This window comes from Crocuta crocuta, unplaced genomic scaffold, assembly GCF_008692635.1.
Source record: "Crocuta crocuta isolate KB4526 unplaced genomic scaffold, BGI_CrCroc_1.0 scaffold6, whole genome shotgun sequence".
NCBI lineage: Eukaryota > Metazoa > Chordata > Mammalia > Carnivora > Hyaenidae > Crocuta > Crocuta crocuta.
The window spans coordinates 2,585,656-2,610,058 of NW_027531917.1; the positions used below are offsets into that span (position 1 = coordinate 2,585,656).

Sequence of the window (24,403 nt, forward strand, 5' to 3'; positions counted from 1 at the left end):
TTTAAAATGCTGTTAGAAAACATCTTACCCTCTTTTTTGTGAGGAGTTTAGAAATATACTGACTCAGAGGAGATTGCACTTCATGCTCACCTGGTCACCTGTCCTATATGCATGTGAATCTGGTTTTAAAAGAACACAAAGAATGGTCTTGAATTAGAAATGTTAAAGTTGAAAACTTGAAGAAAGGTGAAGCGGTTTCGGGAAATACCTTTCTTTGACTTAACCTGTAGCAAAGGGAGAATTGAGGCAGTAGTTCAAAGTTTACTTTCCTTGTTCATGGAAGTCTGAAGGAGGGTTAGATTTGAACTGTGGTTTTGAGAGAGGCAGTCAACTCACTTACCTGTCACCTCCTCTTTTTTCCTGAAAGTCTATGTGGCTAGGACACTTCAAATAGAAGAGGAAGATCCTAAGAATCAAAAGGGTAGATTCTTGGACAGTATGGAAATGGGACAAAGAGTATGAGACTTGTAGCAAGTTGAATAAAACCTGTGTTTCATCATGTCCTCCCTTAGTAGTTAGTATAAATCATTTTGAAAATTTCAATCAGCTCTGCTATCCTCATGGGAATAAAAGAAGGAATCTAAGTTCCTCCTTGGGTGAGAATTTCAAGAAGTTATGACCCTCCCTGAGAATCAGCTCTGTTGTGGCAGCAGTTGCAAAACTCATAAGGACAAAACAGGACTAAGGTGGTCAGGTTAGCCTCCCTTCCATTGGCCAAACATAAAGCTCTATTTGTGTAAACAAATGAAGCTTCCACTCCATGCAGAGATAATGAAGGAGAAAAGAATGGTTTTACTCTGTAACATTGAGGGAGTCATCTGTAGCGCTAGCTAAGCAACATCCTTCAGTCTGTCCTACCAGCTGCACATCCATTAAGACCCTAAAATGTTTTGTCCTTACCATGGGGCTCTATATCCAGCCCCTATTAAAAGAAATTGCTCCTTGTAGTCCATTCTTCCTATATTTTATATACCTAGAGGCTGGCACCTCCGAGGTATTCAATGTAGATTTATTGAATGAACCAACACTAAATTCCTCACCATTTTATAGGGTAAGCCTCCAGAAAGAGGGAGCAGCCATCACTGGTGAGTTCCTAGCTCCCTAACAGTATAGGATTTTATCTCTGAGTAATTTGAAATTGTTCACTTTTCTTCCTTTATGTCTCCTGGAGACAGTGCTGAGTTACATCTATGTAGTCCGTCAGCTTTGGTTGAAAACTGATGGCATAATATGTACAAGAAGATATCACAACTTTTCATTTGATGAAGAGTATCTTATTTTCAGCTCTTTTAAGAAAACCAGATGTCAGATTCTAGAAATCGCGCATGTCAAATCACAGTCTGGGTACTGAGAAGTTCTCACATCTCTAACATTTATGCCAATGATCTTGCTTTTAGTCCCTCCATAAATGCAAAATTAGGATATTTTAAAAAAGCCTTTTCAATGAAGACAAATTCATAATAAAAGGTGAAAAGTAAAACAATGCCAATGTTCACATATTAGTTTGATTTTTTTAAGTTTCATAATACTTTATAGAAAAGGGTATGGCAATATAGATATTCATACTTAATTGTATATTTATATTATTATAAAATGATATAAACCATTTAAAGGGCAGTATAGTAATATTTATCAATACCTAAAATAGCCAACCGTATCTAACCCAGCAGTTCTATTTCTAGGGTGCCAGAGAAACCTCTGCACATGAGAACACAGATATTCACTGATGTGTAACTTTCAAGTAAAAGACTATACAGCAATTAAAAGAAACACACACATACAGTTAGATCTCAAGAACATTTTATTAAATGAGAAAAGCAAGTTTCAGAAAGTTATGTTACTTTGCATAAAGAGTTAACATACAAACCAAAACTTCTATCCTTAGAAAGAACTGCTTGCATGATTTGGTCTATGGCTGATGTCTGAGAACTTGGATTTCAGGAGCATTCCTACTATTCATTGATAAGAATTGTGCATTGAACCCAAACTGTACAACCAATGTGGTTTATGCTGAACACCTGCTTGCTTTTTAGGACTCTGGAATTTTGGGATATGCCAGGCAGAGAGTGCCTGTGACTAGCCCTGAACAAAAACCCTGGGAACTGACTCTCTAATGAGCCCTGGTAGACAACATTTCATATGTGTTGTCCCAATTCATTGTGGAGGCATTAAGTACATTCCATGTGACTGCAGTGGAAGAGATCCTTTTAGAAGCTTGGTGCCTGGTGTCCTTCAGAACTCAGCCCATGTGACTTCTTTGCCAATTTTGCTATGTAGAGTTCCGCTATAATAAATCATAGCCATGAATACAATTCTATGCTGAATAGTATGAGTGCTCCTAGGGAGTCCCTGAACCTGGAGGTGACCTTGGGGACTACTGAATTAGTTCCCAATACCATTTATATAAAACAAGAAAAAAGAAGCAAAGGACTTAATTTCTGTGGGTATATAATTTTATGTGTTTTATATACACATTTTTCTAAATCTGAAAGGTACACAGCAAACTTGTTAAACTGGTTAGCATAAAGTAATAAATCCTTATTACAGGAGACAGGAAGGAAGAGAAGAGGGGCCTGGATTTGGTAGAAATTACACAAAGAGCACTTTGGCTCTATCTGGCATGCTCTATTTTATTTCTTATAGAATATCACTCGTGATGCTCAGGTGGAAAATATTTTAAATTAATTTAAAAATTTCAGCCCACATTTAGAGTAACAAAATTTTGGAGCTGGTGGGAAATTTAGAGCTCACCTGGTCCTGCCCATATCTTTAAAAAGGTAGAGCCTCAGGCTTCTGCCCAGAGAGGCAAGTGTTGTGTTTAGTCACATAAATTGCAGTTGGGACCACAACTCCCAGTCTAGAATGCTTCCCTAATCTGCAACTGCTTGGTAAGTACTGTGGCCAGAAAAAATAGTCTTCTTTTTGTGTTACTGCAAAGGTCCAGAAGGTCTCAATTGTTATATTATAGTTTCATAGCAGTTTATGTCAAAGTTCAACAAATTATCAATGTCATAGTTCCACGTGTAACAAAGCTATACTGGAAGAAGATAAGAATTGGACTATAGTTCTCTGGGAAATGGAGTTTGTAAGTGATAACAGCTTTAAGTCATAGGACTCTGCTTTGCTTTTATTTTTTTCTTCTTCGTTAAAATAAGGAGCTAACATATTAAGCAATGAGACTTTTCAGAAATATGATCAATAGCTTGAGAAAAAGATAACCTTTTTCTACTTTTGAAATAAATCACAAATAAGGACTTTAAAAATGAATCCCCAAGTTCATGTATTCCTTTTGGGAGTATATAATGGTACAACCACTTTGAAATACTGTTTACCAGTTTCTTATAAAGTTAAATATACACTTACTCTATGACTCAGCAATTCCACGACTAGGTATTTCAAGAGAAAAGAAAACACAGACTTATATAAGAGTACTTATATCAATTTTATTCCTAGTTTTCAAAACTTGTAAATGACCAAATGCCTGTCAACTGGAGAAAACATAAACAAAATGTGATTTATCACAAAATGAATATTACTGCAATAAAAGAATCAAAGCACTAGTACAACATGAATGAATCTCAAAAATACTATGGTGACTGCAAGAAGCCAGTCTCAAAAGAGAACATGATTCTGTTTATGGCATTCTAGAATATGCAAAACTAATATATGATAATGGAAAGCCGGTCAGTAGTTTTCTGGAGCTGAGGTTGGCAGAGGATTTAACTGGAGAAGAGCAGGGGGGAATGTTACAGGGTGATGAAAAGTTCTTAATTTTGCTTAAGGTAGTGGTTTCACAGGGGTATACATTTGCTAAAATATCTAATTTACACTTCAAATGGATGCATTTTATTGAATGTCAATTATCAATGAAGTTAATTTATTTTTTAAATGCTTATTTATTTTGAGAGAGAGAGAGACAGAGAGAGAGAGACAGAGAGAGAGAGAGAGAGAGAGAGTGGGGAAGGAACAGAGAGAGAGGGAAAAGAGAGAATCCCAAGCAGTTCCACACTATCAGTATAGAGCCCAAAGCAGTGCTCAAACTGGTGAACGATGAGATCATGGCCTAAGCTGAAATCAAGAGATAGATGCTGACACACCCAGGCACTACTCGATGATGTTAATTTAAAGGATTAAAAAAAAAAAAAAGTAAGCCCCTTACCAAAGCAAACAAATAAAATAGAAAACTAATTGAATTGCCAAAATTACAGAAAACACTTTAATATTAAACCAAACAAACAAACAAACAAAACAGTCTTCAGTGACCCACTCGCATTACTGAAGTTTCCTGTAGTACAGTGTGTGTCTTTGTATATACATAGTACTATATAACTGTGGAGTAACACTGAACATCACACATGACTGTTTAGTGTATACACTTAGCAAACTGGCATGGATGTGAATATGCTGCATTTCCTAATGCAATAGTATTTTTGTTCATTCAAAATAGTATGCCCTCTCATTTGGTAATATACCCAGGTGGACATTTTGAAGAAAACTTAATGTGAATTTCAAGTAGTGTTGGCATAGCAGTGTTTTTGCCAAGATATGTTTATTGGTTGGTTTAATTGTTAAGAGATATGTGACTTGTGTATTCATGTTTCCCTATTTATATTGAGTGTCAGGACACTTATAGTGTAATTTGAAGCCCACACCTAGCAAAACTACAAGACCATATGAAATGTTTCTTGGGCATTACTCTCTTTCTGGCCCTCTGATTATTTTCCCTGCCTCCTGGTTTAGTTACTTAATCAGTTTTTCAGCAGCTTTTATATATATTTTTTCAAATATACATTTAATAGTTGACATATATGTAAGTGAAGTATAGATGATGCACATGTAACACTACTTTGAGTCTGAGTTTTGTATGTGTGCTTTACTACATGACTGCTAATAAAACTTCTCTTCCAAGATATGGGGTTTTATTTTTAAGAAAAAGCATAATGGATGCAGACACAGAAAACATATTTGAGAGGTAAAAATAATGTCATGGACCCCCACCCACTTGCTGTACAATATAATGAAGAACTAAAGACATCATGGGGGCACCTGGGTGGCTTGTCAGTTAAGCATCCAACTCTTGATCTCGGTTCAGGTCATGATCTCACAGTTCGTGAGTTCAAGCACTACATTGGGCTCTGTGCTGACAGCACAGAACCTGCTTGGGATTCTGTGTCTCCTCTCTCTCTTCCCCTCCCTGGTTGCTCTCTCTCCCTTTCCTTTTTTTAAAAAGGCACCATTGGCTTGGTTGGCAATTCATGTCTCTGTTCTTCGCTTTAGAAGTTTCTACATTGTCCCTAATGTATTCCTTAACACAAAATGAAAAATACTCTGCCTCTATGAGGACATATAAACTCAAAAACATGCTAACTGCTCCATAAATCTTTTGCATATTTTGAATCAGATGCAGACTGAGCATTTCATTGTATTAAAAAGAGAGGAAAACAATAAACTAAGGGAAAATATTTTCACCAAATTTAATCATTAAAAGGGTAACAACTATAATAAAAGTTTCATAGAAATTTATGAGAAAAAAACAGTAGCTCAATTGATAAATGTATAACACAAAAACTAAAAAGTGAATTACCAAAGTAAACAACTATGTAAAAAGTGTTTATGGCATTTCAAATGTTGACATTATAAATTAGTGCAATGTTTTCAAGCCAATATAATAATACATACAAGGAATCTAAACAAATTTCTATAACTTTTGACACATTTATCCTAATCCTTAGAGCTTATCTTAAGGAAGCAATTAAAAATAAAGGAAATATATATAATTTATATATATATATCAGTTTATTAATTATGTGTCACTACAAAAGTAAAAATTGATTTGAGATGGAAATCCAATAAAACTTAGTAACTTGTGCTATATTATGCAATCAGTTATTATAAGGACTACATTGCTGGGTAATTTAAATGAAAATCAGGATAAAATTTCATTTACTGTAATTACAGTTATTTAAATTCTTATGTATTCAAAGAGCATAAGGGAACATGAAAAAACACACATCTTAGATAGGTTAGGGGATTATGATTTTTGCTTTTTTTTGAAAAATATATTTTATAAATACGTTCCAAAACTTTCAAAACACATATAGGAAATAGGAAGTCCTTTCCTCTCTTAGTAACTGCCTGTCCCCATGCTTGCACTCAGAATGGAATATAATTTTGGTGTCTCTGACCTGGACCTCATCTGAAGAGCCAGGTACTAGAAGTCCCAGGGTGACATTAGGGGGATTCCACAGAGCCAGAGAGCTCCAGTGGATGACAGGTTGGTATGATATGATTGGCATTTTGCCCAGGTTCCCAAACATTTGCAAAGAATGCCAAATTCTTTTGAATGAGACAATGAGCTTAAGAATAATCTCCCTTTGTTGGTAACAGAAAAAAAGACCTAAAATATACTTCAAAACAGGATTATCCAGAAAGAGCAATTCCAAAACCCCAACAATTAAACAATGAGCTTTGAACTATCAGTTTAGACCCAGGAAAGGAAATCCGAAGCTCAGGATAGTTTGCTCCCCCAAGAAACTACATGTGCTACCACAAGCAAAAAGGCTACAGGCACTGTCACCAGGAGAAATAAATCAGAAACGTGGAAAACTGGCTCCATTTAATACAATGAAAAACAGTATTCTGAGTCTCCCTTTCCTGAAATTTTTGGGTTTTTTAAAATTTTATTTGTTTATTTTGAGAGAGAAAGAGAGAGAGCAGGTGTGCATGGGCAGGGGAGGGGCAGAGAGAGGGAGAAAGATAAAGCCAAGCAGGTTCAACACTGTCAGCACAGAAACCAACATGGAGCTCAATCTCACAAACCATGAGATCATGACCTGAGTCAAAATCCAAAGTGGGACCCTTACCCAACTAAGCCATCCAGGCACCCTGTGACATTTTCTTTTTAAGGTAAGTCACTGTTTGACTCCTATAGTCCCTATACTTGTTCTTCAACTTCCAAAGCGCCAACTAATTAATTTTTGCTTTCCTTATTCACTGCATTCAAACTCTGTTAGGGCAAGGACCTAACAAGTTCATTCAGAGGAAGGGAAATGATTGATGGGCCTATCCTCAGTGTAACTGTTCACTCTCCACTCCAGGATATCCTGTCAACAAGGTCATCCTTCATCCCTCTACTTCATGGTGGGTATGGGACTCAGGCCAGCCCAGTACCCCCTGAGCACAATGTCTGTAGGCACGTGACCAAGGAAGGTAAGCCAGTTCTTTGCTCCTTTCCTCTTGCTGCCTTTGCTTTACTCTGGATCACAGGAAATTGAGCCTGATAGGTCTCTGGCTGACAGGAAGTTGCAAGGCAGGAGAAAGGGGATGCTAAAGGCCAATTTTCAGCCATGTAATCCATTTGGAGGATGGAGTCAAACACAGAAGGACAAAGATGAAGGAAACAGGGAAAGAAAAAGAACCCTAACACATTCTTTGAACTCCTTGCTTTTGAACTCTAGACCTAACATTATATCATCATATATGTTATTCTCTAAACCAGGACACTTGAGAGTAAAAGGGGCTGCTAGTAATACATAAGTCAGAATAAAAGGTACAAATTAGGACTGGCTCAGGCAAAGTAGAGTTTATAGTCACTCCACCCAAAACCAACTCAGCCCTTGGACTTTATAATTAATTGAGTCATAAAATTGTCTTTGACCCTTAACCTACTTTCAGTTGATTTCTGCCACTAAACTTCCTGACCACTGCATGAGGGAAAGGTTTAAATCAGTAGAATTATTTATAAGTGGTAGGATTTCAGGGTAGATAGAGGAACATCAACGTCTGCCTAACTTATTCTCCACAATATGTATGTAAAGTTATCCTCTACAATATGTATGTAAAGTTTGCACATTTTTTGGTACAGCCATTCCAGGAAAATTATATGGAATTTTGGTTGCTATACCCCCAAGAAGACTGAAAAAGTGATAAGAAAACCAAACTCACCCACAGAACACACATCCTACACTCTGAAGCTAAGTGAGGCTCTTTGGTGATTTTTTTTTTTTCACTTTAAAGTGGCCCTCACTTAAGTTTACTTTCATTTGAACATAAATTTGGGGATATAGAATTGATCACCCACATCTTAACAATCTTCCCAGCGCCCAGCCCCTATCTAGGGATATTATTATAGCACCACTAAAAATACTGACTTCTGAGAACCGCTTTCTTCTTTAGCCTTTTCCCTTTACTTTTTCCCGTTACCATGTAAGGTCTCAGTTATTATGGCAGATGAATAGGCTCTTGGCTAGTCTAGTTATTCAACATTCATTTACAACCATTTCTATTAAAAAATCACATGTTTCCTAGGGTGTGGTGAGAAGGGTATGTCACAGCTCACATGACATTTGTTAGTCCCTTAGTTCAGCACACTCATAGCAGTTGCCTAGTTTATGACACAATAGAACACCACAATTCAAAGACTGCATCTCCTAAGTTCAGTAGGAATGCTCCCTAGGAGTGGAGGTCATTTTTATTCAGGAGCCTTTCATAATTCAAGTGTTTGAAATTCCATGAGCAGCTAAATCTTTGAAAAGTTGTAAGTGGTGGTTGTGACTAACTTTTCATCTCTGGAGTCTCGGTGTCTCTTCATCAATAAAAGCACAGTAAAAGCACAGATGTATCAAGAAGCAGAGGGAAATACACAGAAGCTTTAGTAACCATCTCATCTTTTTGTGTCTCACTGCCCATTCCTTTTTAAAAAAATTTTTTTTAATGTTTATTTATTTTTGAGAGAGAGAGAGAGCATGAGTGGGAGAGGAACAGAGAGAGGGAGAGGGAGACACAGAATCTGAAACAGGCTCCAGGCTTGGAGCTGTTAGCACAGAGCCCAACAGGGGGCTCAAACTCCGGAGTGTCTAGATCATGACCTAGGCTGAAGTCAGATGCTTAACCAACTGATCCATCCAGGTGGCCCTCACTGCCCATTTCTTATACTGCCACTTCCTCTGTTCACAAAACATGCAATTTTTTGAAAAAATATCCCTTTCCAGAGATTAAACTGACACAATATTAAGTAGAAATCAAAGTATAAGCACATATAAATTAAAATATTCACAAATAAAAAGTATTATATATACAAGCAACTCTGTACAGTGTTCATTAGGAGTCATTTTGTTCTGTAAGGGAAATTTATCTCATTTCCTTTTTTTTAAGTTTATTTATTTTGAGAGAGACAGAAACAGAGCAAGTGTGGAAGGGACAGAGCGAGAGGGAAAGAGAGAGAATCCTAAGCAAGCTCCATGCTGCTAGTGCAGAGCCTGATGTGGGGCTCGAACTCACAAAACTATGAGATCATAACCTGAGCAGAAACCAGGAGTCAGAAGCTTAACCAACTGAGGTACCCAGGCACCCTCCTCCTCATGTCCTTTTTAGTAAACTGTAAAATAATTTGTTTTACTAAAGTTTGTCACATAGACTTTATGATATAAGTGGCAATTATAATCTTAAATTATCTTGAATGCTGGGTGGAATTCTTCACCTCATTCAGGTAAGAATCTATTGAATAATAGATAAACTTCCAAATCCATTATCTCTGATGATAATAAACAGCAGGTTTTACCTGATTATTAGCCTTTAGCAAAGTATGTTGAGGGAGACTTTCTGGGAGAACTGAGTAATAAAGGAAAGAAACAGAATAAACAAAACTTAACATGAGTTAAATAAAAAGAGGATTACAAAAGCTAATAGTCTTACAATCTAGATGCTTGGGTTTGCTTGGTCACTTTCAGAGAGTGTAGTTTCCTCTGTAATTACAGATGGCTCCAGCAGTCTAAAGTGTTCATTTAGGGATGGAAATGATCTGATCATGTTATACATCCTCACACGCAGCCTCAGTGAGACTGTTGATGGCATCGACTTCATTCTCCCAGTGGACAGCGACAGTGACTTCAGCACTTTGGAAGCTTCTTCCTGGAAGATTTTTGTTCTGACAGTATAGAGGATAAAAATTTGCAATCCCTGGCAGATAGAATAATAATTTAATGTTAGATCAGTGTTGACATAACAGACTCAGGGAAGTGATTTATTTTACTCTGCCAGATACCCTTCTCATCATGCTCAACAACTCCCCAGTTAGAGTGATTACATCTGCAGCTGCTGTGCACTTTGTTGTCTCATGGTGTTGAGACCACATTCTTCTCATATATGAAGTGCTACATGTAGGAAGAAGAATTGGAAGATCTGAATTCAGGTCTGAGTTTACCACATGTTGGCTATGTAACTGAGATGCTCTTTTTCTTCCTGACAGAAACTGGGTGTCCTACAACTCAATTAAATTCTGACACTAACAACCCAGAGTTAGTGTCAAATTCCACAGGTTAAGGCTCAGGCCCATGCCTGCCTTCACTTCAGATGCTAGTGGCAAATATTGGGTCTCCACATTACCCACACTTCTGTCTGACTTGACTCCATGACAGGGGTTCCCATAACCCACCTCCCCACTTCAGATTTGATAATTTGCTAGAAATACAGAACTCCAGAAAGGTCTTTACTGTTTACTATAAAGGATACAACCCAGGAACAGCCAAATAGAAGAGATCATAGAACAAGGTGTGAGGGGAGGGGCATGGAGCTTCCATTCTCTGTCCAGGTGCACCACCCTCCCAGCACTTCAATATGTTCACCAACCCAGAAGCTCTCCAAACCCCTTCATTTAGGGTTTATTATGGAGGTTCCATTATGCAGGTTTGGTAATTAACTCATCAGCCATTGGTGACCATCTCCTGCCCCTCTAACTTTCCTGGAGGTTGAGGGGTAGGGCTGAAAGTTCCAAGCTTCAAATCAAGGTTTGGTCTTTCTGGCAATAAGCCTCCAGCCTAAAGCTTTCCAGGGACCCCAACCACCAGTCATTCATTAGCACACAAAAAAAACTCATATCACTCCAAAGATTTCAAGGATTTTAGGAACTCTGTGTCAGGACCTGAGGACAAAGACCAAATATTTTATGTTTTAGTATGGCAGAGTAATTTCATTCTTTTCCTAACCTGTTTGGTTTTTTATTTCTGAAGGAGGTAGATTGATTATGGGTTACCTAATTCTTCTTCCAGTTCTAACATTATGACTGTACATTTCTTGGAGTTTTAGTAATATAACTAAAAAATTAGTGCATTTAAGGACAAAAAAAGTTTTTAAGCACTTCTATTTGTTGCTTTTCTGTCCTTTACATATAAAGTTCAGATGTGCATGAGAAATTAGTCCATAAAAGACTGAGTACTATTTTCTATACACTTTTAAAATAAAAACTATGAATTAATGAAGTCTTATTGGTATCAGACACCACTTTTCCTTTAATCCTAATCATTTAATCCTAACACCAACTCTATAAAATGAGCCTTACTGTCCTTACTATCCCCATGTTAGGTGAGAAAACTATTGCTCAGATAAATTAAGTAACTAACCTAAGATTACCCAACTAGTAATCAGTATAGTCTTGAGTTGAACTCAACTCCATTTGGTTCCAAAACTTTTCTCTCCAATATACTACTCAACCTCTTGCTTATAACTACAATAGAAAGATATTATAAAGTATATGATAGCATCTAAGTGTTGGCCTGTTAATTTCTCATAAATATCCTTTGTGGAAATAACAGTTTAAATAATATGAATAGTTGAGTAATAGTATTGTGCCAATGTTCACTTTTTGATTTTGACAATGTACTAGGGTTATAAAAGATATCACTGGCAAAAGCTGGGAAAAGAGTACATGTGAACTCTATACTATTTTGCAACTTCTTGTTTTACACTATTTCAAATTTAAAAGCTATTTTTAAAAATCCATCATGTCTCCAACCTGGCATCTTGAGCATAAATAGAGCTCAAGCCTATTTATTTCTAGAACCATATCCTATGAATACTATTGTAGGAGACGTTTGGTACTGTGGTAAGATAACCCAAAGACCCTGAGAGTCTATGTATCATAAAATCAATACACATTGGCAAGAGACAGACCAGTTATCTGGCCAAAATCAGGAAAATTAACTTGATTGTTATCCAACAGGTGGTACCTATTTGTCTGGGGAAGGCCTTGATGACACAAGGAAGTATGCATAGGGACACAAAAGTGTCCACTGACCATCCTGATTGTTCAAGGAAGAGAGATTTATTTGGAAGACGTGAGAAATCTGGTACTCTTTGTGAAGTACACTATTTCATCTTTAAATTCTAAGGTAAAGACAAGACTGGATGGATGTCTTCTTGTGCAACAATTAGGAAAAGACCTAGACCATTGAGAATTCATAAAGACACCATCCTGTGAAACTGTCTGAGTGGCATCCCAATATTTCTATACTCCCTAAAATCCTAAAGTGTTATCAAAAAAGACAAAATGCATGGATTAAACTAATTCTCACTAGCAAAAAGATTGAATTGTGTTTTTAAGTAATATCTATAGCACGTAGTAACTGTCCATTAGAATTATAGCATTCTAAATCTAGAAGGAGCCTTACATGTAAACTACTCATTTTGGTGTACATAAAAATCAAACCCTTGTTTAAAGTGAAGATTCCTAGTTCTTACCCTGTAGATTCTGATTTTCTAGGTAAGGGATGAGGCCTAGAAGTAAACATTTTAGTATACTATGTAAATTCTGACCTATGCAATATTCAGACCCACTTTGAGAAACACAGTGTCAATTTTAGCACCCTCGTCCATTTTATATTTTACATACCTCACTCAGAGAGGTTGTATGACTTTGCTAAAATCATATGAATCATTAATGGTAAAGCTGGAACATATCCTAACTCTCCTTTTAGCCCAGTTCTCTTGTCATATGGCCACCCTCAATTTTGCTAGATAGTATTAACATTTCGTAATGAGCCTCTATTTTGTAATGTGCCACTCATATCACGGAGAAGAGAATATCTTTGACTATACCTTCTTTCTGGTACTTTTCTAAACTTCTCATCACTCTAGGCAACAAGCCCATGAGACTAAGTTTATCCTATTGATAACCCAGACTATGTTTATCCTCTTTATTTCCCTTAGGGAATTTCCACTGGGTGTTGACAGCAGTGGAAAACTGCCTTATATCCATTTAAATTTAGTGGCAGGCACACATCCAGTGTCTGAGGCACTAATTCTCAAAAGGCACTGGAGAGGGCTACCAGGAATAGAGGGTGAAGTGCTTACAAACATTAAACACGGTGGTAGCAATTTAAACAGCCAAACAGCTCCCACATGGCACTGTACAGACTTTCATAATTTGTGGTCCAGGCAAATTTATGTAATGCTCTTCCAATAGTTTCCATTTTGTATCAAAGACTTGCCTCCTCAGTGATATTTGAGGATGGCCAGAAACAACCAACATGATAGCAGCTTCACACAGTGGTTACTACTGTCAGTGACAAGATCATCATCAAACACTGCAGTTTCTTCACAAAATATTAGACAAGTATAGTCCATACTGATATTAAGCAAAATGTTATCTACTGTAAAAGATACACACAAGCATGTTTCTTGAATGAGAGAACTGAAAATCTAGTTAAGTAAATAAAACTTTTATACATAAAAAGTTCATTTCTGAGTACAAGAAGAAAGAGGACAAACAAACTTACAAAACTATAATTCTATTTAATTTGATTAAATTATATATATTTTTTTTAAATTAATAGTTGAATTTTTAAAGCTAGAATTAAAGTCATCACTTCAGGATTTTAAAGCCTATAAGCAAACAATCTACACGGATTATGCCAATGTCACTCAATAATGTATATGTATATCAAATCATTATGTTATACACCTTAATTTAAAAAGTTATAAAAATGAACTATTGGAACCTCATCAAGATAAAAAGCTTCTGCACTGCAAAGGAAACAATCAATAAAACTAAAAGGCAACCAATAGAATTGGAAAAGATATTTGCAAATGACATATTGGATGAAGAGTTAGTATCCAAAATCTATAAAGAATTTACCAAACTCAACACCCAAAAAACATATAATCCAGTGAAGAAATGGGCAGAAGACATGAATAGACACTTCTCCAAAGAAAACATCCAGATTGCCAACACACACATGAAAAGATGCTCAACATCACTCATCATCAGGAAAATACAAATCAAAAACCACACTGAGATATCACCTCACACCAGTCAGAGTGGCTAAAATTAACAACTCAGGAAACAACAGATGCTGGAGAAGATATGGAGAAAAGGGAACCCTCTTGCACTGTTGGTGGGAATGCCAGCTAGTGCAGCCACTCTGGAAAACTATTTGGAGGTCCCTCAAAAAATTAAAAATAGAACTACCCTATGTCCCAGCAATAGCACTGCTAAGAATTTATCCAAAGGATATAGGAGTGCTGATTCAAAGGGGCACGTGTACCCCAATGTTTATAGCAGTGCTTTCAACAGTAGCCAAATTATGGAAAGATCCTAAATGTCCATCAGCAGATGAATGGATACATTCATACCTACATTTATATATATAATATATATACATATATTTTTATATACAATGGAATACTACGTGGCAGTGAGAAAGAATGAAATCATGCCATCTGAAGCAACATAGATGGAACTGGAAGGTACTATGCTGAGTAAAATAAATCAGTCAGAGAAAGATATCATATGTTTTCATGTGGGTCTTAAGAAACTTAACAGAAGACCATGGGTAAAGGAAAGGGGAAAAATAGTTACAGAGAGGGAGGCAAACCATAAGAGACTTTTAAATACAGAGAACAATTTGAATGTTTAAGGGGGATAGGGGAGAGGGGAAAATGGGTGATGGGCATTGAGGAGGACGCTTGTTGGGATGAGCACTGGGTGTTATATCTAAGCTAAAAGCCATGGGAATCTACCCCCAAAACCAAGAGCACACTGTATATACTGTATGGTAGACAACTTGACAATAAATTATATTAAAAATAAATAAATAAATAAATACCATTATATCTGTAATTATTCCCAATTATTCCACAATAAAAGGTTTTTTTAAAGATAAGACACATAATCTTATAAAATTGTAAAAAAAGAGAGAGAGAAAGAAAAAAATTCAGCCAATCCCACAGGGGTTTAAGCTCCAGCAATAATTGTAACATTGTCCATGTCAACCATGGTGAGGGGCTGCCTTGAACCTATTGCATGGGAGGCCAGGAATCAGAAGGTGTTGGCCAAGCCAGTTGCTGGACAAAATCTCTTCTGCTTAGAGAAGAGGGAATAACATGGTCCAACCCTACTATAATTATATTCTATGAACTCCACTCCAGGAAAGGACATAATAGGTAGGTCATAAAGAGATGTCTTTCCTCTTCCTTCAAAATGTACTAAAAATAGAGTCTCCTAAAATGTAACTAAACAATGACCTTCAAGGTTTTAAAAGAAGAAAACTTCGGGTTAGTCCAGGGTGATATCATCTCCACCACTGCATGGTGTGCTACTTTCAGACTAACCCACACCATACCTGAGTAGTGTTGAAAAGGCAGAACAGGTAGTTGAAGACAAGTCTGGCGTAATTATTATCAATTAGCATAAGGTATGCCAGAATCCAGGTAATTCCAAACACAACTGCAATTGATAACATACGAATTATCTTCTTTAGTGTTGAAACCTTTTTTGTGCTAGGTAAAAGAAAGGAAGAAAGAAAATAGGAGCTTTTTACTTACTAATATAATTTTATTTATTAATATTATAGTTACCCTCTAATTGAGAATACATATTCAGCTGTCCATACACACTATTTAACACTATTATGTATTAAGTGGAAAAACCATGTTAGGCCTATGTCTGGATAAAATATGACTTAGCAAGTTTTATTTGTAAATAACGTGATACCTGCTTAAAAGCTCAGGCATAAACAGTCCCTTAATACTACTGCAGTCAAATTTCACACACACACACACACACACACACACACACACACACACAAAATCAATTTTTTGTTTGGAAAGGAATTTTAGTTTGGTAATTATTTTGTGTATCAGCCAGTGTGCAATTCCTTTTCTGGGCATCTGGGACTTTCCTATGATGCAGGTTGGTATGGGAATGACAGAGTATTAAAATGTAGAAATGTAGGAATCTGGGCTCAGTCATATGACTTACACTGGGATGTTAGCAATTGTTACACAAGCAGAAGCTTAAATGCATTTTGCTCAGTAGAACTGGCCTTTTTTAAATTGTTCTTTGGAATCCTGACTTCACTAAGCTGAGAAGCCTAAACTGGACTAATCGATGATGAGAGACTACATGGAGCAGAGCTTAGATTTCCCAGTTGAGCAGCTCCCACTCTAAACCAACCAACCAAACACCATCAGGCACAAAAATTAGTCATCTTAGATCATCCATCCATATTCAAGCCATCCAAGACCAGAACAACTACCTGATAAATACTCAAATTTATGAAAAATAAATATTTGTCACTCCAAGCTAAAAGTTTGGGGTGGTTTGTTATTCAGCAAAAGCTAACTGATACATGAAAGATAATTTGTTAAATAATTAAATTGTGACCTGATTTTCACTGTAACTAAGCCAAGTTAAGAACCATGATCTACCCTCTAAAATTAGAAATACAAATTTGTTGGTATCTGTGGCCAAAATGATACTGTTTTGTACAAAGTAAATATAACTAACATGCAATTAGACTAAGAAGATTTTACAAAGATTTTTCTGCATTACTAGTAAAGTAAACGTTGGAAAGATGACCAATGACAGTCTTTTCTCCTCACATTGCCTCTCAATATGGACTATCATTCAGATAAGAAAGAGGATACTTACTCTTGATCAATAAAGCACATATTTAAGATGATATTCCCACTAATGACAGTTTTCTCCCATCTGATCATACCAAATGGATCCATTTGGTGACCAACAAAGCTCACAGATGTGCTTATAAAGGATGTACTGGGGTAAACACAGTCTTATAAAATTAAACCTCCTGGATTCATGGCTTCATTAGCACTATGTTCTATCAATCTGCATTGTAGAAGGCGGGGATAAGGACAGTATATTTGTGTCATGGTTTCTGTTATTTGCCTCTCCAACTGAAAGCTCTTTTGTTTACCAGGTATGACAATGAAAATGCTTATTGGAGTCAGAAAGGTTATAGAACGGAGAGAAGCAATATACATGGGAACTGATAATCCAGAGAATCCAGGGAGCATACATCACCCCTGCAGGAAATGTAGACCCAATGTTGCCAGATGTTCTAATTTTTTCAAAAGAAAATATAATTTTTAAGTGAAATCTCCCAATTTTTAATGTTTTAAACAAATTTTAAAAACTTAAAGCCATTATCAGATTCAAGAAACACGTGTAAAATATAGCCTGCAGCTATACAGTTACCAGCATCTCCTCACAATCTTCCAACTTCTTTAATTATTCAAATCTGATTTCTTGAATAGAGATTGGCAAAGAAATTTTTTTTTTCTTAAAGTCTATGGGCTTAGTTTTTAATTAGGCTCATAGAGCACAAAAGCATGTATATAATGCACTGAAGATGAAGGGAAGATCTACTTTCGGAGACAAGTTTAAAAGAAAATCTGCCTTGCAAACGACATATTCTTGCCATTGTACCAGAGTCTGAAAATTCTTTTGGGGACTCTGGACATATTATAGTACTGTATTATATATCAGATGAGTAGGCCTGAAGTTTCCCAGTAATGGGTAATCTTACCTTGTCAGATTGTTATTATTCTTCCATATCACTTTGACTATGATGATAATATATACAACAATATTGTGGATGAGGATAAGAGTCACAGGTAAGATGAATGACCACAAAAATGGACTAGTTACAAGATTATTTTTTTCTTGAATTGCCAGCCAGCAACTATGGAGAGAAAAAAATTAGTAGACTACAAAAGGTATACATACCATTCTCTATGTTATTAACATTACTGACATTCATTTTACTGAAAGAACTGCTAAAAGCCAATATCCCTTTGCACTCTACTGTATATTTGAAATGGCTTTCAAGAATTCCACCACTAGAAAAAAAAATGAAATGCATTAATTCTGTTGTATTTCTTGATGTACGGGCTACTGGAAAGAAAGTGGCTTTTCAGTCAGGCAGAGCCAAATTTACATGTCACTCTATCAATTACTAGGTGTCTAACTTTAGGCAAGTTATTGTTTTATTTCATTTTTGAACATATAGCACATCAAATGGCTCAAAATTTTAAAGGTACAAATCATCAGGGAGAGATAACTACTCCTACAACCATCCCTCCTACAACTATCCCTCGTCACCTAGTTTCTATCTCCAGTGTTAATCAGTGTTTCTTGTGTATTCTTCCAGATTTGGGCTATGCATACACCATCAATTTTTTTCTGATTTTTAAACAAATAATAATATGTCATACTTCTATACCTTACTTAACAACATCTGTTGGAGATCACTGCAGATAAGATTATAAAGATTGCCCTCATTATTTTTTATAGCTGCATACTACTCCATTATTTTGTTATACCATAAAGTATTTACATAGTTTCTTACTTTATAAAAATATTTTAATAGTTATTTAACCTAACTGCATCTATTTTGGGTTTTTTGTTGTTATTGTTGCAATTGGTGATGGTGATTTTGGTGGTGTTTTCTCTCATCTATGAGAGGGGAGACACAGAATCTGAAGCAGGCTCCAGGCTCTGAGCTGTCAGCACAGAGCCCGATGCAGGGCTTAAACTCACAAACTGCGAGATCATGACCTGAGCCCAAGTCGGATGCTTAACCGACTGAGCCACCCAGGCACCCCAGGTGGGCATTATTATTAACAAAATAATGTGAGAATATTTGGCACATATTTGGCTTTCAGTTAATGTGTGTTTTTGTTCCCCTGCAGGCAAAACACCATTATTATACATGTCAAAAGATTTCTAAACTGTTTTGCATTGAAATGTTGTTATATTTTAAGTTATTAGAAATCCAAATGACCTAGAAGGAAACTGGGAAGATGTTCAAATCTCTGTAATGAATTAAAAAATAAAAAGGAGGGCCTTCATCCATTAACAGATAGAATAGGTCTATCCTTAAAATAATGAGAGTGAGCAAGTTTATCTTCAGGAATTTAGGCTTTCCTTTCATCTGTAACTGGAGGCCAATGCTCCTGCCATTCTCCATTTTGCTATCTCTTACACAGAAGAAATAGGAGAGCACTTGGCTGAGAATTTAATGAAATCCTGCTGAGGGCTTCAAATCTCTAGAAGCTCCTTTGGTGGCTAAGCAAGTGGCTATCAAAAGTTTTACTTTAAAAAATATTTTTTAACATTTATTTATTTTGAGAGGGGGCGAGAGAGAGAGCGGGGGAGACACAGAATTTGAAGCAGGCTCCAGGCTCTGAGCTGTCTGCACACAGCCTGATATGGGGCTCAAATTCACAAACTGTGAGATCATGACCTGAGCCCAAGTCAGATGCTTAACCAACTGAGCCACCCAGGTACTCCACAAGTGGCTATGAAAAGTTTTAAATGAAAGAGATGAACACATTTCTTATCTAGACAGTCTAGAGAAACACAGTTTAAGAGGGGAGGAAAGGATAGAGACAGAAAATGAACAATACACCTCTATTGGGTAAAGGCAGACTTGTTAATTATGAAACAATTTGACAAATATATATATACATATATATATATACATATGTGTGTATCTATACATGTGTGTATGTGTGTCTGTGTGTGCGTTCAGACTTACCTGAATGAGTCTTGAGTTGTTTCTACTTTCAACAATACAATTTCTGAGGATTACTATTTGTACTATAGATGTGTATGTGTGTGTGTACATGACTTCTCAGCCACCTCATACCAATGGGGACACCTGGAAGGGAAATAGGCTTAGATACCCATGGTCGTCAGGAAGTGTGCACTAGGACAGGACTCCTCACTCCCTCTTTCCTTTGTCCTTCCTAGAGAAATGGCCATGTTGAATTTGTTCTCATAATAGCCTCCCCTATTATTATTCTAAATTTAGTAACTCATTTTGAGAAATAGACTGTCTAAGAGAGGGATGGCTCCTACAGTCAGACTAACCCTTATAGGTATGGAGTGGAATTTCTAGAATTAAGATTGGAGAGCACACAGTGTGGAGACTGATCTGACGAACGGCTATGGACCTGAGGTCTGGAGAGCATCACAAGTGGACCTCAGATGGACTGTTTAATTCCATGGTGATTTTGCCATGAAACATACCATGAAGATAGCTCTATCATATGCAGCATACAGTTGAAAAGAATTTCCCTCTTGGGCATTATAATTTCCCATGTTACCTCAATCCTTCAGAAGGGTATGAAACAACCTATATGATGGTAGTACCAAAAATCAGGGGATGGAGCTTTAAAGAGGAGTATGTACTGCCCTGCAGTCACCCTTTAATTGGGTCCTTGCAGAGATAGCAGTATATGAGGGGAACTGAGTTAGAGGTTTCATGTATGACCGGCGGAGCTGGGAGCAGTAAGGGAGAGTGTGGGATATGGTGATATAATTGTTGGGAGGGTAACTCAAGAAACCAAAAATAATCCCTTCTCTTTCCACATACATCCTGAAGAAATGTGACCCTTGATGCACGTGTATAGGGTGAAAGGTGGGGGATGAGTCCAAGATGAAGCAGATATTCATGTTAAACATCCTTTGTCTCTACCCAACTTCTCTTATTATCAGTCACCCAGTGTCTTTCCTAACACCTACAGCGTACTCAGGAAAGAATCTGCTCTCAATTATTTATAGCTCAATGTGAATTTATTTAAGATGGTAGGCTTCTTTCTCCTGAAGGCCTTTACAGGAAAGGCCCTGTCTAGCCCTGTCCCAGGGTTAGGGAAGGAAATCAGTGATGCTATATGAAGTGAATTAACTCTCCCGTGAGATATTTGCATCTTACCCCTGTTCTATAATTGTGGAATTAAAACATTTTTAACTAATTAGAAGATAGTTAACCCTAATTAAACAGAGAAAATAGTACCTGGAGTGTTTGGCCCCTAAAATCAAGCTAGGCAGATAGCCTCCGAATCTACAGCTGGGCATGGTCAGCCCTGGAACTAGGCATATGCCCTGACACCACAGACTTTACTTAGGTGTACTGGTATATTTCCTGGAATTCTGTGGTGTTTTTTTTAAGTTGCTTTGGGACTTAAGGTAGTTCTGGGGGTGAGAATGGCTGGATTATAAAAGGAAAAGGGAGGATAAACTAAAGAGCATTTGCTGTTTGGCAGCAGAGACACATGTAAAGAGTTCAGCTGAGATTTCTTCTCTCCTAACTCACATAAAGAGCAAACACCATACAGTCAGTTATTTCCATTAGTAACAGTTCATTATTCACGCTATAATCACAGGGAGAATTAGTAATGTGTGATAAATCATCATCAAGTGTTCATTATAATCTTATCAACATAGAACTGGTCATAAGAATGGATAGTGCTTTTCAAGTTATGAAATATTTTCACACTTGCTTGACCCATCACCAGGACCTCAGAGTGGGTATTACTATCAATTGTTATTCCCATTTTCTAGATTAAAAAAAAAAAAAACTAAGATAAAGGGTTACCAAGGATCACACATATTGTGTCCTATGATTTTCAGGCTTAATAAAAGAAGACAAGGCTAATATAAGAAAGCTCAGATTATAAGTTTAGACGGTAATTACTTGTTTTACAAAAGGATTTATCATAGGAAACTTTCATGTCACTATATTTAAAATATAAAGTGTTCTTTGAGAATTTGAAATACCCACTTATAATATGATAGTTATAAAGTGAGATTCATATGTTCATTGATATTTGAATTCAATGTCACTGAACAATTATACTCTTATGTCAAGTAAATGAACATTTTTTAAAAATGTAAACTTACATTTCCTCTTGCCGGTAGCTTAACTCCCAATGTGGCCTATCCTTATTCTGAGAAAAAATAAGTCCTATTGTCAGAACCACCACTACAGCTGGGACTCCTATATGGTAAAAGAGAGGCACCAAATTAATAATTTACTCAAGACTGGAATTAATTATAAAAGAACACAAATGAATTATACATCTGACCATTTTTAAGACTGTGTCATTCTTTCTACTCTAAATGTACTAAATGACCCACAGATGTAGGTCAATGGGGGACATAATTTTTCTGTAACTGTTTGTCTCTTTCTTTTATTGTTGGCTGTACATACTAACCTGATACTATTTCTGGTTCCTTTGTAACACTTACCATAATTTCCATTCTTAAATGGCCTAATTCCTCTTTAACTTGAAGAAATTTGAATTTAGGTATCACAAACACAATTCTTTTCTGGAACCCAATAAATTTTTCAAATTATTTTTCTTAGAGTCACTCTGATTTTCTTGAAATACTTCTTTTAAAGTAGCTAGGGAAGGGACACCTGGGTGGCTTACTCGGTTAAGTATCTGACTTTGGCTCAGGTCATGATCTCATGGTTCATGGGTTCAAGCCCCATGTTGGGCTCTATGCTGCTGACCAGCCTGGAGCCTGTCTTCGGATTCTGTGTCTCACTCTCTCTCTGACCCTCCCCTGCTCATGCTGTATCTCTCTCTCTCAAAAATAAATTAAGAAAAAAACATTAAAAAAATTTTAAAGTATCTAGGAAACTCATTATATGTGGTCTAAATTTCAAATCAAACTACTAGAGATATTAAAGGAAATTACCATCTCGAGGTAAGATTACGACGTGACTAGTACAGCTGCCTGATCACATCTGTCTGCTTCCCAGGAGTGTGAATGCCAGGCAGAAGGCACTCCTGGTGGTGCTGGCTTTCCATCACCCCTACCTAAAGGACTTGAGCTCTTAGGCCTTCAGTAGGTATTTGTTTAAATTAAGTTATTTCAACAAAATTAAATTTCTGACTAAGTAGAAAAGCAAACACTTGCCCCATCCAATTAAAGAGATGAACAGAATGAAATGTTGAGGTAGAGGCTTCAAGGTCCTAATTAGCAGGAAATAGAGCTGGGCGGCACTGATCCCGGTCCAGGTAAATGTCACTAACAGGAAATAGTGGAGCAAGGCAGTCACCACAGTGCAGGTGGGATTCGAGATGAAAACAGTATCTTGAGCGGGTATTTGATTTTCAGTAGAGTCCATCTTATTGTTGTCACTATCATGTTTTATTACGCTATTGGAGTTTTCAATTCCAAACACGAAGAGGAGGTTAAAAATCAACATTGATGTGCACAGGCTGACGAACACCCAGGTTACTGAGGTTTTTCTGACGTTCCTGAAAGCAAGTAAACATAATTAAACAAATAAATAAAACAGCTGCAAAAAATAAACTCTAGTGAAATTGTGAATGAACAAAGAAATATTATTACTCAATGTAAATTCAGCTCACAGCCCAGTGGGCCAGCTGGTAAAACTACCTTCCCAACTGTCCTCTCATTTCCACAGAGAAGTGAGTTAGAGAACATAGTTCAATACAACCTTTCTTCTTTTTTTTAAGTTTATTTATTTATTGAGAGAGAAAAAGAGAAGAAAAAGAGAGCAGAGGAGGGAGGAGAGAGAGGGAGAGGGAATCCCAAGCAGGCTCCGTGCTGTCAGCTTGAAGCCCAACATGAGGCTCGAAATAAGCCACACAGGCACCCATGATACATCCTTTCTTGAAACTCTGTTGTAATCAAAGGTGACCCCTTATTCTGCAGTGAAGACTTCCACTGGATTCTACTATCTGGTATCTAGTCCCCTCAGGGCCAGCCTGTGACTTGATCTACCTAATGAAATGCACCAGAAGCCTGGAAGCCAGGGCCAACTTATTCAGCAAAGTAGTGCTTAGGGCCAATGATACTTTTATGGCCCACAACAAAGTTTTAACTCCTTTTAAAATCAAAAGGGAAAGGAATTAACTTTTATAGGTCAAAGAACAAATATGACCATATAATATTAATATATTCACCTTTATACCAATACAGTTGTAAAACATTTTCTAATTTTTTTTTTTTTATGGAGGAAATGTCCCATAAAGGCACTCTGCCCATGAAACCCATAACAAGCTTTCTTTTCCTTTCATGCTCCTGGAAGTTCTGAGCCACCAGGTAAAAAGTTTAGCTAACCTGCTGAAGAAACCACATAGGAATGCTCTAGGACTATGTGGAGAGGGAGAAAGGCCCATCTCTCCCAGCATACCTGATGAGCCCCAGATTATCTGGGGCTCCACCCACCATCTGACTGCAGTCTCACAGGAGACCCTAAGAAAGACCACTTGAGCCCAAGTTAAGTCCTTAGATATAACAAATTAATGTTTTAAGCCAGTAACTTTTAGGGCAGTTTTTTCTACCATAATAGACAATAGGTTCTACTCCAGATTTGCAAACATATACAAATGTTATCTATAGAACGACTCTAAATGGATTTTTTTTTTTAAATATTTTATTTATTTCTAGGAGAGAGAGAGAGACAGTGCGAGCAGGGGAGGGTCAGAGAGAGAGGGAGTCACAGACTGAAACAGGCTCCAGGCTCTGAGCTGGCAGTCAGCACAGAGCCCGACGCGGGGC

General features: G+C 36.9%; 1 protein-coding gene across 1 annotated transcript in view; it reads right to left on the reverse strand.

The window, feature by feature from the left end:
* Positions 1-9,696: 9,696 nt before the first annotated feature.
* The window catches only part of ADGRG7 (adhesion G protein-coupled receptor G7), a 66,772-nt gene continuing 52,065 nt past the window's right edge, over positions 9,697-24,403 (reverse strand). The window contains exons 12-16 of the mRNA XM_077774943.1: positions 22,790-23,133; positions 21,764-21,860; positions 17,604-17,759; positions 15,396-15,552; positions 9,697-9,957 (exon numbers count right to left, since the gene is read on the reverse strand). Coding sequence (XP_077631069.1) covers positions 9,697-9,957; positions 15,396-15,552; positions 17,604-17,759; positions 21,764-21,860; positions 22,790-23,133 — 1,015 coding nt within the window. The remainder of the gene's footprint in view (positions 9,958-15,395; positions 15,553-17,603; positions 17,760-21,763; positions 21,861-22,789; positions 23,134-24,403) is intronic.